This window comes from Ornithorhynchus anatinus, chromosome 21, assembly GCF_004115215.2.
Source record: "Ornithorhynchus anatinus isolate Pmale09 chromosome 21, mOrnAna1.pri.v4, whole genome shotgun sequence".
Lineage (NCBI taxonomy): Eukaryota > Metazoa > Chordata > Mammalia > Monotremata > Ornithorhynchidae > Ornithorhynchus > Ornithorhynchus anatinus.
This window is the reverse complement of record NC_041748.1, coordinates 8,997,455-9,011,506: the sequence shown is the minus strand read 5'-3', so window position 1 is coordinate 9,011,506 and position 14,052 is coordinate 8,997,455. Positions and strand designations below refer to the sequence as shown.

General features: G+C 45.8%; 1 protein-coding gene across 3 annotated transcripts in view; it reads left to right on the top strand.

Annotated features, from left to right (window-relative positions):
- The window catches only part of LOC100077800 (probable C-mannosyltransferase DPY19L1), a 117,180-nt gene that overhangs the window by 21,470 nt on the left and 81,658 nt on the right, over positions 1–14,052 (top strand). For all 3 annotated transcript variants that reach the window (XM_029049119.2, XM_029049118.2, XM_029049117.2), the window contains exons 2-4: positions 8,454–8,478; positions 10,929–11,016; positions 11,843–11,980. In XM_029049119.2, coding sequence (XP_028904952.1) covers positions 8,454–8,478; positions 10,929–11,016; positions 11,843–11,980 — 251 coding nt within the window. The remainder of the gene's footprint in view (positions 1–8,453; positions 8,479–10,928; positions 11,017–11,842; positions 11,981–14,052) is intronic.

The following is a 14,052-nucleotide window of genomic DNA, read 5'->3' as shown; positions in this document are numbered from 1 at the left end:
ATTTTGTTAATGAATTGTACATCGCCTTGATTCTATTTAGTTGCCATTGTTTTTACGAGATGTTCTTCCCCTTGACTCTATTTATTGCCATTGTTCTTGTCTGTTTGTCTCCCCCGATTAGACTGTAAGCCCGTCAAACGGCAGGGACTGTCTCTATCTGTTGCCGACTTGTTCATCCCAAGCGCTTAGTACAGTGCTCTGCACATAGTAAGCGCTCAATAAATACTATTGAATGAATGAATTAATTAATACTTTTCTATCAACAATGGTAAATGCATGAATCAATCAAATCAATGGTATCGGGGGCATACAGTATGAAGAGTACTGTACAAATTGTTTGGGGCAGTACAATACTATAGAGTTGGTAGACATAGTTCCTAACCACAAGGAGCTTAGAGCCTAGAGGGGAAGAAAGACAATAAAATTAATTATAGATAGGGGAGAGGAGCAAATAAGGAATATGTATCTTAGGGCTATGGGGCTGATGGTGGGATGAATGTCAAGTCCTTAAGGGTTCAGGTCCAAGTACATAGGTAACTAAAAGGGAGGGCAAAGAGGGTGGGGAAATGAGGAGTTAAAGAAAGCCTTTTGGCGAAGATGTGATTTTAATAAGACCTTGAAATCCCTCTATTCAACCACAAACTCCTCACTTTCATTCATTTATTCACTCATTCATTCAGTCATATTTTTTGAGTGCTTACTGTGTGCACAAAATTGTACTGAGTGTTTGGGAGAGTACAATATAACAATAAACAGACACATTCCTTGCCCACAATGAGCTTACAGTCCAGGGGTGGGGGGTGGGGAACCAGACAAACATTAATAGAAATAAATTACAGATATGGACAAAAGTGCTGTGGGGCTGGGTTGGGAGATGAATAAAGGGAGCAAGTCAGGGCGACACAGAAGGGAGTGGGAGAAGAGGAAAGGAGGACTTAGGGAAGGCTTCTTGGAGATGTGCCTTCCGTAAGGCTTTGAAGTTGGGGAGAGTGATTTGTCTGTCGCTTGCCTTCTCTCCATACACCTCTTCCCCCCAGCTCTGTCATGTTGCCCAACGGAGACCTCCAATCTTTTGACCCCATCCAATTTTCTCAAGTTGTCATACTCCATTTAATCTCCATACCCAAACTACCTTCCCTTGACAACCAAAGTGACACCCTGAACACTCCAGCGCTTAGAACAGTGCTCGGCACATAGTAAGCGCTTAACAAATACCAACATTATTATTACTCTCACTACTGAACACAACTCACTCGCTCCCCTTTCCCTTCACTGACCTCATACCACTAACCCACATCCCTGGTTCCCTTCCACAGTCCACTCACTTCACTCCTTTGCATGAGCCCCAGAATGCTGCTGGCAGAAATCCAGATGCCAGGCTGGCTTTGTCTTTCTGAAATTCATCCTTGCCTGCTTTAGCTCTGCCCTTTTCTCCAACTGGCAACCTAGTTTCTCCCTCCTTATTAACTCCCATGCCCATTTCCCTTGCCAGTTGTTTGAGACATTTAATTCCTTCCTCAAATCCCCATCCTCCTACTCCCAACATCTCTTGCCCCTACTGACCTGGCCACATATTTTATTGAGAAAATTGAAACCATCAGGTGTGATCTTCCTAAAACCTCCCCTGCTTCTCTTCAGTCCCTCCCTCCTGCTTCCTCCTCTGTTCTCTTTGACTACCATCTTTCCCACTTGTGACTCAGTGGAAAGAGCCCAGGCTTGGGAGTCAGAGATCATGGCTTTGAATCCCAGCTCTGCCACTTGTCAGCTGTGTGACTGTGGGCAGGTCACTTAACTTCTCTGTGCCTCAGTGACCTCATCTGTAAAATGGAGATTAAGACTGTGAGCCTCACGTGGGACAACCTGATTACCTTGTATCTACCCCAGCGCTTAGAACAGTGCTCTGCACTTAGCGCTTAACAAATACCAACATTATTATTATTATCTCAAGAGGAGATCTGCCTCCTCCCCACATCCACCCCCTCCTCTTGTGCTTCCGACCCCATCCTTTTGAGTCTTATCAAAGTACTTGCCTCCTCCCTTCTTCCCTCCCTGCTTGCCATCTTCAATTGTTCATGGCCCAGTGGCTTTCCCCACTGCTTGTCTGCCCTATACTAAAAAAAAACCCTCTTGACCTCATGGCGCCCTCTAGTTATCATCCCATCTCCCCCCACCTTTCCTCTCGTAACTCCTCAAGCAAGTTGTCTAAACTTCCTACCTCTAGTTCTCTGCTTGAGTCTCGCCAATCCAGCTTCCTTCACTTCACCAAAACTGCTCTTTCAAAGGTCTCAAATGATCTCCTTCTTGCCAAATCCAATGGCATCCTAATCCTCCTTGACCTCTCAGCGTCTTTAAATGCTGTAGACCGCCCTCTTCTCCTGGAAATGTTATCTAACTTTGGCTTTAATGACACTATCCTCTCCTGGTTCTCCTTCAACCTTTCTGGCCTCTCCTTCTCAGTCTGTTTCCCAGCCTCTTCCTCTGCCTCCCATTCCCTTAATTGTGGGAGACCCACAAGATTTACTTCTGGGTCCCTTTCTATTCTCCATCTCCACCCACTCCTTTGGAAAACTCATTTTCTCCCATGGCTTCAACTACCATCTCTATGCAGATGATTCCCAAATCAACATCTCCAGCCCCGATCTCTCTCCTCCTCTGCAGTCTCACATTTCCTCCTTCCTTCAGGACATCTCTACTTGGATGTCTCACCAACACCTCAAACATAACATGTCCAAAACAGAACTTCTCCTTTTCCCACTCAAACCCTGTCCTCCTTATAACTTTCCCATTACTTTAGACAGCACCACCATCCTCCCTGTCTCACAGGTGTGGAACTTTGGCATTATCCTCACTCATTTCTCTAGAGAAGCAGCGTGGCTCAGTGGAAAGAGCATGGGCTTGAGAGTCAGAGGACAATCTGATGACCCTGTATCTACCCCAGTGCTTAGAACAGTGCTCTGCACACAGTAAGGGCTAAACAAATAGCAACATTATTATTATATTACAGATAGGGGAAGTAGTGGAGTATGAGGATGTGTTCATCAGTGCTAAAGGGCTGGGTGACTATCAAAGTGTCTAAGGGGTACACAGCCAAGGCCATAGGTGATTCGGGAGGGTGGGTAGGAAAAGTGAAGGCTTAGAAGGTTTTTTGGAGGAGATGTGATTTTTAGGAGGGTTTTGAAGGTGGGGAGAGTGTTGGTTGGTCAGAAATGAAGCGGGAGGGAGTTTCAGGTCAAAGGGAGGACATGGACAAGGGGTTGGCAGTGACATAGATGAGAGAGAGGTACAGGGGGTAGGTTGGTATGAGGAGTGAAGGGTGTGGATTGAATTGCTGTAGGAGACGCATGAGTTTACAATCTAGAGGAAGAAGCAGACTCTTCTGTTCTCCATTTACACTCACTCCCTCGGTGAACTCATCCGCTCTCACGGCTTTGACTACCATCTCTACGCAGATGACACGCAGATCTACATCTCCGCCCCTGTCCTCTCCCCCTCCCTTCAGGCTCGCATCTCCTCCTGCCTCCAGGACGTCTCCACCTGGATGTCGGCCCGCCACCTAAAACTCAACATGAGCAAGACTGAGCTCCTCATCTTCCCTCCCAAGCCCGGTCCGCTCCCAGACTTCTCCATCACCGTGGATGGCACGACCATCCTTCCCGTCCCGCAGGCCCGCAATCTCGGTGTCATCCTTGACTCGTCCCTCTCGTTCACCCCACACATCCTATCCGTTACCAAGACCTGCCGGTTTCACCTCTACAATATCGCCAAGATCCGCCCTTTCCTCTCCACCCAAACGGCTACCTTACTATTACGGGCTCTCGTTATATCCCGGCTAGACTACTGTGTCAGCCTTCTCTCTGACCTCCCTTCCTCCTCTCTCGCCCCGCTCCGGTCTATTCTTCACTCCGCTGCCCGGCTCATCTTCCTGCAGAAACGATCTGGGCATGTCACTCCCCTTCTTAAACAACTCCAGTGGTTGCCTATCGACCTCCGCTCCAAACAAAAACTCCTCACTCTAGGCTTCAAGGCTCTCCATCACCTTGCCCCTTCCTACCTCTCCTCCCTTCTCTCTTTCTACCGCCCACCCCGCACGCTCCGCTCCTCTGCCGCCCACCTCCTCGCCGTCCCTCGGTCTCGCCTATCCCGCCGTCGACCCCTGGGTCACGTCCTCACGCGGTCCTGGAACGCCCTCCCTCCTCACCTCCGCCAAACTGATTCTCTTTCCCTCTTCAAAACCTTACTTAAAAATCACCTCCTCCAAGAGGCCTTCCCAGACTGAGCTCCTCTTCCCCCTCTACTCCCTCTGCCATCCCCCCTTTACCTCTCCGCAGCTAAAGCCTCATTTTCCCCTTTTCCCTCTGCTCCTCCACCTCTCCCTTCCCATCCCCACAGCACTGTACCCGTCCGCTCAACTGTATATATTTTCGTTACCCTATTTATTTTGTTAATGAATTGTACATCGCCTTGATTCTATTTAGTTGCCATTGTTTTTATGAGATGTTCTTCCCCTTGACGCTGTTTAGTGCCATTGTTCTTGTCTGTCCGTCTCCCCCGATTAGACTGTAAGCCCGTCAAACGGCAGGGACTGTCTCTATCTGTTGCCGACTTGTTCATCCCAAGCGCTTAGTACAGTGCTCTGCACATAGTAAGCGCTCAATAAATACTATTGAATGAATGAATGAATGAACCCTTTAATAAGTTCCAGATAAGGGGTGTGATAGAATACATGACCTTATTAAGGTCACATCTCCTTCCCGGTTAAACTCTCTCTTCCCTGGCTCCCGCTCCCTTCTGCATCATCTGTGCCCATGGATCTGTGACCTTTGGGCATTTAGTATTCACCCCACCCTCAGTCCCACACCACTTAAGTGCATATCTATAATTTTTGTATCATAAATTATTGATTTATGTTAATGTCTGTCTCCCTCTCTAGACTGAAAGCGTATTGTGGGCAGGGAGGGTGTCAACCAACTCTTATATTGTTCTCTCTCAATCGCTTAGTACAGTGCTCTGCACATAGTAAGCGCTCAATAAATATGATTGAATGAATTAAGTAAGTACCTTTGAATATATGGACGTAAGTGCTACAGCAGCACTTGTGAGTATCCAGGTTCTTAAGTGGTGATGAAAGACAGAAGTGGCAAGTGGGAATGTGAAATGGGGAGTTCCAGTGGTTGCCTATCAACCTTCGCATGAAACAAAAACTTCTCAGTCTAGGCTACAAGGCTCTCCATCACCTTGCCCCCTCCTACCTCTCCTCCCTTCTCTCTTTCTACTGCCCCCCCCCCCGTGGGCTCCGATCCTCTGCCGCCCACCTCCTCACCATCCCCCGTTCTCACCTATCCTACTGTCGACCCCTGGGCCGTCCTCCTGCTGTCCTGGAATGCCCTCCCTTCTTACCTCCACCAAACTAATTCTCTTCCCCTCTTCAAAGCCCTACTGAGAGCTGACTTCCTCCAAGAGGCCTTCCCAGACTGAGCTTCCCCTTTTCCCTCTGCTCCCTCTGCTGTCTCTCTGCCCCTTCTTCACCTCCTCTTAGCTAAGCCCCCTTTCCCCCCCTTTCCCTCTGCTCCTCCCCCCTCCCTGCCCCTCCCCTCAGCACTGTGCTCATCTGCTTATTTGTATATATTTTTATTACCCTGTTTATTTTGTTAATGAGATGTACATCCCCTTGATTCTATTTATTGATATTATTTTTGTCTGTCTGTCTCCCCCAATTAGACTGTAAGCCCGTCAGTGGGCAGGGATTGTCTCTATCTGTTGCTGATTTTTACATTCCAAGCACTTAGTATAGTGCTCTGCACATAGTAAGCGCTCAATAAATACTATTGAATGAATGAATGAGTTTAGAGATTACTAGGGAACAGCCTCCTGGAGGAGATATGATCTCAGGCTTTAAAGCTGGAGAGAGTTACCGTCTGCCAGCTGTGAGAAGTGGCGAGGCGAGGCCTAGTGGAAAGAGCACGGACCTGGGAATCACAGGACCTGGGTTCTAATTCTGACTCTGCCGATTGCAGTGCTACCCTGAGCAAGTCATCTAACTTCTTTGTGCCTCAGTTGCCTCGTCTGTAAAATAGGGATTAAATCCTCCTACCTCCAGTTTAGACTGAGCCTTATGTGGGACAGGGATTGGGTCCAACCTGATACACTTGTGTCTACTCCAGCTATTCCAACAGTGCCTGGCACATAATAACCTCTTAACAAATACCATTAAGAAAGGTGGGGGAGAGGAGTTCCAGGCAGGGGCCACAGAGCATGAGAAAGGGGTTAACAGTGAGAGCACAGCGAATAGGTTAGCTCCACGAAGATTGTGAGTTGGAGTGAGAGAAGGGAGTGGATAAGGAAAAGGGAGAGGAAAAAGGGATACTGCTTTAAAGCCAGTGGTTGGTGTTAGTCTCCTGTGGTAATGATGAACGAGCCTGGCCCTGACACAGAAATTTAGGGACTGAGAACTTGCTTGAAGAAATTGATATTAGCGCTTGTGGTTGGGAGCACTTGTATTCCCCCCTCCCTGCCATCAGTGAGTGGGTGGCTGGAGAGCGGCAGGGTGATGGTTCTTTGGGCCATTATGTTCCTAGAATCACAGCATTAACATTCCTCCACTGTTGGAAATACAATGAATAAACAGTGCTTGGCACATAGTAAGCATGTACCAATGACGATTAATAATGATTAATGATTAATAATAGTAAGTACTTAACATGATGATTTCTAACAGATTGACTAACAACCTCAGGGGGTCTCTTCTGTCATATGATATGCATTTACCTCGTAATTTCACTCCCATCCTGGGGGTGATGCCGTACACTTTCCTTTGATATTTATAGAGTTGAAGAGATTTATATATCCCTGGAGTGCTATTGTTAATGCCATCCCTGAATGTATACTTCCTATAAAGAAATGTTACATCGATTCCTCTATTGCTCGGTACATTTTTATTGGAAATAAGGCCGTTAAAAAGTTTGCTCAATGCAGCAGATTTCTTATTTCATGCAATAGCTATTTTGTCATTTATTATGGGTTTCAAAAAAGAATGCCACCTAAGGGCTCAGTTGGGCAGAGAATGTGTCTGCCAACTCTGTTTTATTAAACTCTCTCAAGAATTTAGTGCAGTGCTCTACACATAGTAGGTGCTCCATAAATACCATTGATGATGTTGATGATAAAGGAATCTGATGAGGGGATTGGGGAAGGAGGATTTAAGAATAAGGGGGTCTGTTTGCATTTGCCCCATCCTGGACTGGGTGTGTTTATCAGTAGTGGTGAAGTGAGTATATTGTAAATCTCTATCTTTTTTCTTTATGGAGTTTCTCTTTCAATGTCATCCACACTTAAATGCAGTACCCTAGGCTGTGCAGCTTGTTTGCTAATGGATCGTGCATGGGACATACTGTTCTGAGTCCAAAATATCTGTAGCTGCTGAAATTAGGGGGTTTAAAAATCACTCATATGAGGCTGGCTAATCCTGTAGATTTGCCATCTAAGGCTACTGAGGCAGAAAAATATCAGGGAGACCCTGGGGGTCCTCGGGTGTTGAACTCATGTGTGCTGGAGTTCAACCTGGACTAGAAGCCTAAAAGTTCTCAGAGGGTGCTCTGTCTGGTCAGACCAGGGATAGCTCTCGGACTGTTAGCCCAGAGGTGGTCAGGGAAGTTCCCGGGTCCCTGGAGGTTTTCATCTTTTTGAAATAATTCCATTGATTGAGGAATTCCAAGGGAGGAGTGCTGGATCCATCCTACGGCCCTGACCCCAGAACCAGTCCACACCCCTGGAGTTTTTCTGGATCGAGCAATCTCCCTCAGGACAACATGACTAATGGAAAGAGCTCGGGCCTGGGAGCCGAAAGACCCGGGCTCCATTCCTGATTCCGCCACTTGCCTGCTGTGTGACCTGGGGCAAATCAACTACCTTCTCCGGGCCTCAGTTTCCTCATCTGTAAAATGGTGATACAACACCTGTTCTCCTTTTGTATACTGTGAACCCCATGGGCGACAGGGCCTGTGGCCAATCTGCAAATTGTATGTACTCCACCACTTAGTCCAGTGCTTGGCACCTAGTAACTAATACCAGAACTTTTCTCCTTCTTCTTACTCTTATTGGTCCAGGTCACCCCACACTTGATCCAAACCTCACCCACAAATGGCCTGGAATTGGGATTTGTTCAGCATCACCCAGCAACTTATCCAAGGCCTTGGACATCCTGCCTTGGGACTTCCAGTACATAGCAGGGTTGTGTGCACTCAGAAGTTTCCATCGTGCAAGGGTTTTGGCAAATTTCCACCTCTCCCTCACTGGGAAGTCTTTAGAAAGTAACAGGAGATGAGATCCATCTCATTTTTCTCCAATCTCAGAAGCTCAGCATTTTCCCCTATCAAACAGAGTGTTTGGGATGAAGCGTTTGTCAAGTGAAAATATTTTATTCTAAAGCATTAATCGTTACTTATTTTCTTTTTCAGCCGCTTTTGCTGGAGTTTTGCACTGGTAAGCTTTATTTGCGACAGCAGTCTTTTTAGAATGTTTAAAATTCCTGTGAATTCTAGTTTCTGCATTAGCAGTGGAAGAGCGTGTATGTGTATGTGTTTACGTGCGTGTGAATGTTTGGGATTGCTTAAACAAAATGCTTTTGTGCCACCAACTTTTCTTTTTTTTTTTTCCAGCTGTCTCTCAAGAAGAGAGCTTCCACTTGCCCCCAAAATTAACCTCCTCTACTTTTGACCCCATCCCCTTTACCTTTTTAAAAACATTTGCTCCCACTCTTCTTCCTTCCCTGATCCCTTATCTTAAACTGCTCACTCTCTGATAGTTCCCCCTCTGCCTTCAAACATGTTTACATCTCCCCGATATTAAAAAAAAATCAATGAGTGGTATTTCTTGAGCGGTTTCTGTGTGCAGAGCACTGTACTGAGCATTTAGGAGTGTATAGTACAACAGGGTTGGTAGACAAGTTCTCTGCCCACAGGAAGGTTACCCCACTTCACTCTCCAGCTATTGGGTCATGTCTCTCTTCCATTCTATGGGCAAGTCACTTAACTTCTCTGTGCCTCAGTTACCTCATCTGTAAAATGGGGATTAAGACTGTGAGCCTCTTGTGGGACAACCTAATTACCTTGTATCTACCCCAGCGCTTAGAACAGTGCTCTGCACATAGTAAGCGCTTAACAAATACCAACATTATTATTCCTGACCAGACTCCATGAATGAGTTGTGCAGTCCTTCTGTTTTCACCTTCTCTCCACCATCCCTCTTCTTGACAATCTAGTTGCCAACTCTTCACTCCACTTAGACTGCACTCTTCAAGGTTACCAGTGACCTCCTCCGAGCAAGGTCCGTTGAACTCTACTCTGTCGTAATCCTCTTTGACTTCCCAACCACCTTCTCCCCTGCCAGTCACTCCCTCCTTCTGGAAGGGCTGTTAGACCAAGGTTGCCCTGAAAGTTACTCTCGAGCCCCTCTTTCTCAGTCTTCTTTACTGACTCTGGTCCACCTCTCACCCCCTAATTGTGGGTGTCTCACAGGTCTCTGTTTTGGTCCCTTACTCTTTTCACTATTTATTTTCTTTTTCTCTCTAATCTCGTTCCATACTCCTTACATTCTACACTCACTCTCTCGGGGAACATATCTGCTCTCCTCTAGGTGAATGATTCCCAAACCTACTTCTTTAGTCGCAATCGGTCAATGGTATTTGTATGCTTACAATAAGCAGACCACTGTACTAAGTGCTTGGGAGAGTACAGTATAACAGAATTAGCAGACAGGTTCCCTGCCCATAACGAGCTTGTCTGAAGCCCAGACCACTTACTCTCAAATCATCATATTTTCCTCTTGCCTCCTGTACATCTAAACACGGATATCCTGCTGGCCCCTCAAATGGCTAATGCTCCTTAAGTAGTCAGTGTAGTATTTGAGTGCCTACTTTGTGCACAGCAGAGTGCTAAACAGTTGGTAGAGTACAATTCTGTCCAAGACACCCTGCCCTCAAGAAGCTTACAGTCTAAAATGGAGGAAGTGTCAAATACGGGGCGTTTATAGATGTGTCGGCTGTTGGTAGCAAAAGCAAGAGTGGATAAATGAATGAATGAATGAATGAATGAATGAATGAATAAATAAATAATAAATAAATAAATAAATAAATAAATAAATAAAGTGTAATTAATCTAAGCCAAGAATATGAAGAATACATAGATGTATTTATTGAGTACTTGCTGTGTGCAGAACTCAGCATTTGGTGGTTACAGAGTTGTTAACTGCAATCCCTGCCCATAACTGGGTGGCACATTAAAATATTTTATGCCTAGGGAACATAGATGTAAGTGCTAATTGGGTTTGTCGAGGAAGATGAGGAATTTGGTTTTTGACAAAGTTGTGTGAACATGTCACCTTCCCCCTCTCCCCTTACTCAAAAGTAGTGAGTTTTCCTTTCTCTTGTCATGCTCCCTTTACCAGGGGTCTGGCTCTGTTGGGAAACTAGTGAGGAGAAGGGACTGGTCAGGAAAGGAGTCCTACCTCAGTACACAATAAGCACTCCATAAATACGACTGATATGACAATGGTACATGGTAGTGAAGGAGTCCGGTCCTCAAACTCTCTGAGGAGGAGCCAGGCGGAACCAGGAGCTACTACCTTCCTAATCCTTGGGTGGGCCCACACATCGTTTAAGAACTCCAGACATAGCACATACCCCTGCTGATTTACCAACGAATGGGCTGCAATTTGAGGAAATTAATCAGGTATTCAAATTTGAATGGATTTTCTTTCCATAGAGAACCCAATCAAAGGAGTAAAATAGTGAATTGGAAAATTACATGGCCGTCCCCCAAGTTCAGTACATTTCTTGAGCGTCTTGGGACATGCTTCATTTTGTGTACAGATTATTTCAGTGCGATATGAAAACAGTTTACTTACCATACTTTTCTGTGCTTTTGTTTTTGCAGGAGTCATATAACAAGTCTTTTTGAAAATGACCGCCATTTTTCTCACCTCTCAACTCTGGAGAGGGAGATGGCTTTTCGCACTGAAATGGTTGGTACCTCGTTAACATTTTCATGTTCAAATGAAAAGATTGGAATTAATTTGTGTGGGAGCTCGGAGGAGAGTGAAGTAACTTCATTTTGGGCAGAGACCCGGGCAGGGTTGTCTTTCTCAGGAATTTAGACTTTCCAAGGGCTCAGGATATCACTTAAATTTTAATAACAAAAATAGTGGTATTTGTTAAGCGCTTACTATGTGCCAAGCACTTTACTGGACTCTGGGGTAGATACAAGATAATCAGGTCGGATGCAGCCCTTATCCCACAAGGGGCTTACGGTCTAACTACTAATGATTCTGATGATTATAGTATTAGTTAAGTGCTTAGTATGTGCTAAGCACTGTTCTAAGCACTGTTCTAAGCGCTGGGGTAGACACAAGGTAATCAGGTTGGACATAGTCCCTGTCCCACATGGATCTCACAGTCTTAATCCCCATTTTAAAGATGAGGGAACTAAACCTTTGCCCAATTTTCAAAGTTTTTTACTCACTGCTTGTTTTGTGGGAGGATTAAGTTAACCTGAGCTAACGTATTCTACTCTAAGATATTGTACTTCAAAAACTTGTTTTAGACATTTTCAGTCCTTAGTGCTCTTGGAGCCAAGATTAAAAACAGTTCTTCAAAGCTTACATGAGTGAGTCATAAGAAGGTATCAGTGAGGAGGTCAAATAAGTTAGTTGTGGCCCTGACTTTCTAAGATGTTTTATTTTTAAGGGTGGAAAAAAAAACACTTCAAAGGAGTTTTTCGTAAAAGCACGCAACAGGAGGCAATAGAAACTTATCATGTTTTAACCTAACTGGATTATGTGCTTATTCCAGGGACTTTATTACTCTTACTTTAAAACAATAGTGGAAGCACCTTCATTTTGGAATGGAGTCTGGATGATTATGAATGACAAACTCACTGAACACCCTCTTGTGATAAATACATTGAAGCGGTTCAATCTCTACCCGGAGGTGAGTTTCGCTTCTTTGAAAAGAATTACTACTTTTATTTACTTGAATAGTAGTTTCACTTTAAATACTGACTCTATTGTTAAACCGTTAGTCTGGAATCATACTTTTAGAGTTTGATTTCACACTTCATTGTTTATTCTTTCATTCAGTTATTTATTGAGCACTGACTGTGCAAAGCACTGTAATAAGCACTTGTTTATTGTTTATAACTTTAACCTCAAGAAATGTAAGTTTTGTGTTTTGTGTAAGTCGAATTGTTGTATAAGTGTGTCACACAAATTTATATTTTGGGGCAGAACACTTTGAGAGAAGGCTTTAAAATGTACTTTTTTTTTACTTCAAAGAGATTTTCATTCAAGTTGTCAGCAATTGAAACTCATCTTAAAAAAAAGTGATGGTTTTCTTCCTCGGAGATGGCATTACAGGGCTATGTGAGACCCAGATTGGAATGGATGCTGAGCGCTGCTGGCAAAGGTCCAAGCACCAAGCTAACCTTATCCATTTCAACTTTATCCTTTCCTGCCTTAACTCTGCCCTCTCCTCCTCCAGGCAAAACTTCTTTTCTTCCCTCATTGACATCCATGCCCGTCACCCCCGCCAATTGTTCTGGACCTTTAATTCTCTCCTCAGGCCCCCTGTTCTTCGCCCTCCCCCATCCCTCACCCCTCAACGATCTGGCCACCTACTTCATCACGAAAATTAACACATCAGGTCTGAGCTCCCCAAAGTCACCCCTCCCCCTTGTGCCTCCCCCCTCCCCCCAACGCTCTCCCCTACTTTCCTATCTTTCCCTGCAGTATCCTCAGAGGAGATCTCCTCCCTCCTCGCAAGTGCCACCCCCTCCACCTGTGCTTCGGACCCCATTCCCACTCACCTTATAAAAACCATCGCCCCTTCCCTCTTCCCCTCCTTAACTTCTATTTTTTACAGCTCACTCTCCAAAGACTTCTACCCCTCTGCCTTCAAACATGCCTATGTCTCCCCATCCTAAAAAAAACCCTCTCTTGACCCCACTTCCCCTTCCAGTTATCACCCTATCTCCCTACTGCCCTTGCTTTCCAAGCTCCTAGAATGAGTCGTCTACACTCGCTGCCTAGAATTCCTAAACTCCCATTTTCTCCCGGACCCCCTCCAATCTGGCTTCCGTCCCCTCCACTCTACCGAGACTGCTCTCTCAAAGGTCACCCATGACCTCCTTCTTGCCAAATCCAATGGCTCCTAATCTATCCCAGTCCTCCTTGACATCTCAGACGCCGTTGACACTGTCGACCATCCCCTTCTCCTCCACACCTTATCACACCTTGGCTTCACAGACTCCGTCCTCTCCTGGTTCTCCTCTTATTTTTCTGGCCATTCATTCTCGGTCTCCTTCTCAGGCTCCTCCTGCCCCTCCCGTCCTCTAACTGTTGGGGTTCCTCAAGGGTCAGTTCTTGGCCCTCTTCTGTTCTCCATCTACACTCACTCCCTTGGTGAACTCATTCGCTCTCACGGCTTTGACTACCATCTTCTACGCAGATGACACGCAGATCTACATCTCCGCCCCTGTCCTCTCCCCCTCCCTTCAGGCTCGCATCTCCTCCTGCCTCCAGGACGTCTCCACCTGGATGTCGGCCCGCCACCTAAAACTCAACATGAGCAAAATTGAGCTCCTCATCTTCCCTCCCAAGCTCGGTCCTCTCCCAGACTTCCCTATCACCGTGGATGGTATGACCATCCTTCCCGTCTCTCAGGCCCGCAACCTCGGTGTCATCTTTGATTTGTCTCTCTCATTCACCCCACACATCTGATCCGTCATCAAGACCTGCCGGTCTCACCTTTATAATATCGCCAAGATCCGCCCTTACCTATCCACCCAAACGGCTATCTTACTGGTACAGGCTCTCATAATATGCCGTCTGAATTATTGTGTCAGCCTTCTCTCTGATTTCCCTTCCTCCTGTCTCTCCCCGCTGAAGTCTATTCTTCACTCCGCTGCCTGACTCATCTTCCTGCAGAAACACTCTGGGCATGTCACTTCCCTTCTTAAAAACCTCCAGCGGTTGCCTATCAACCTCCGCACGAAACAAAAACTT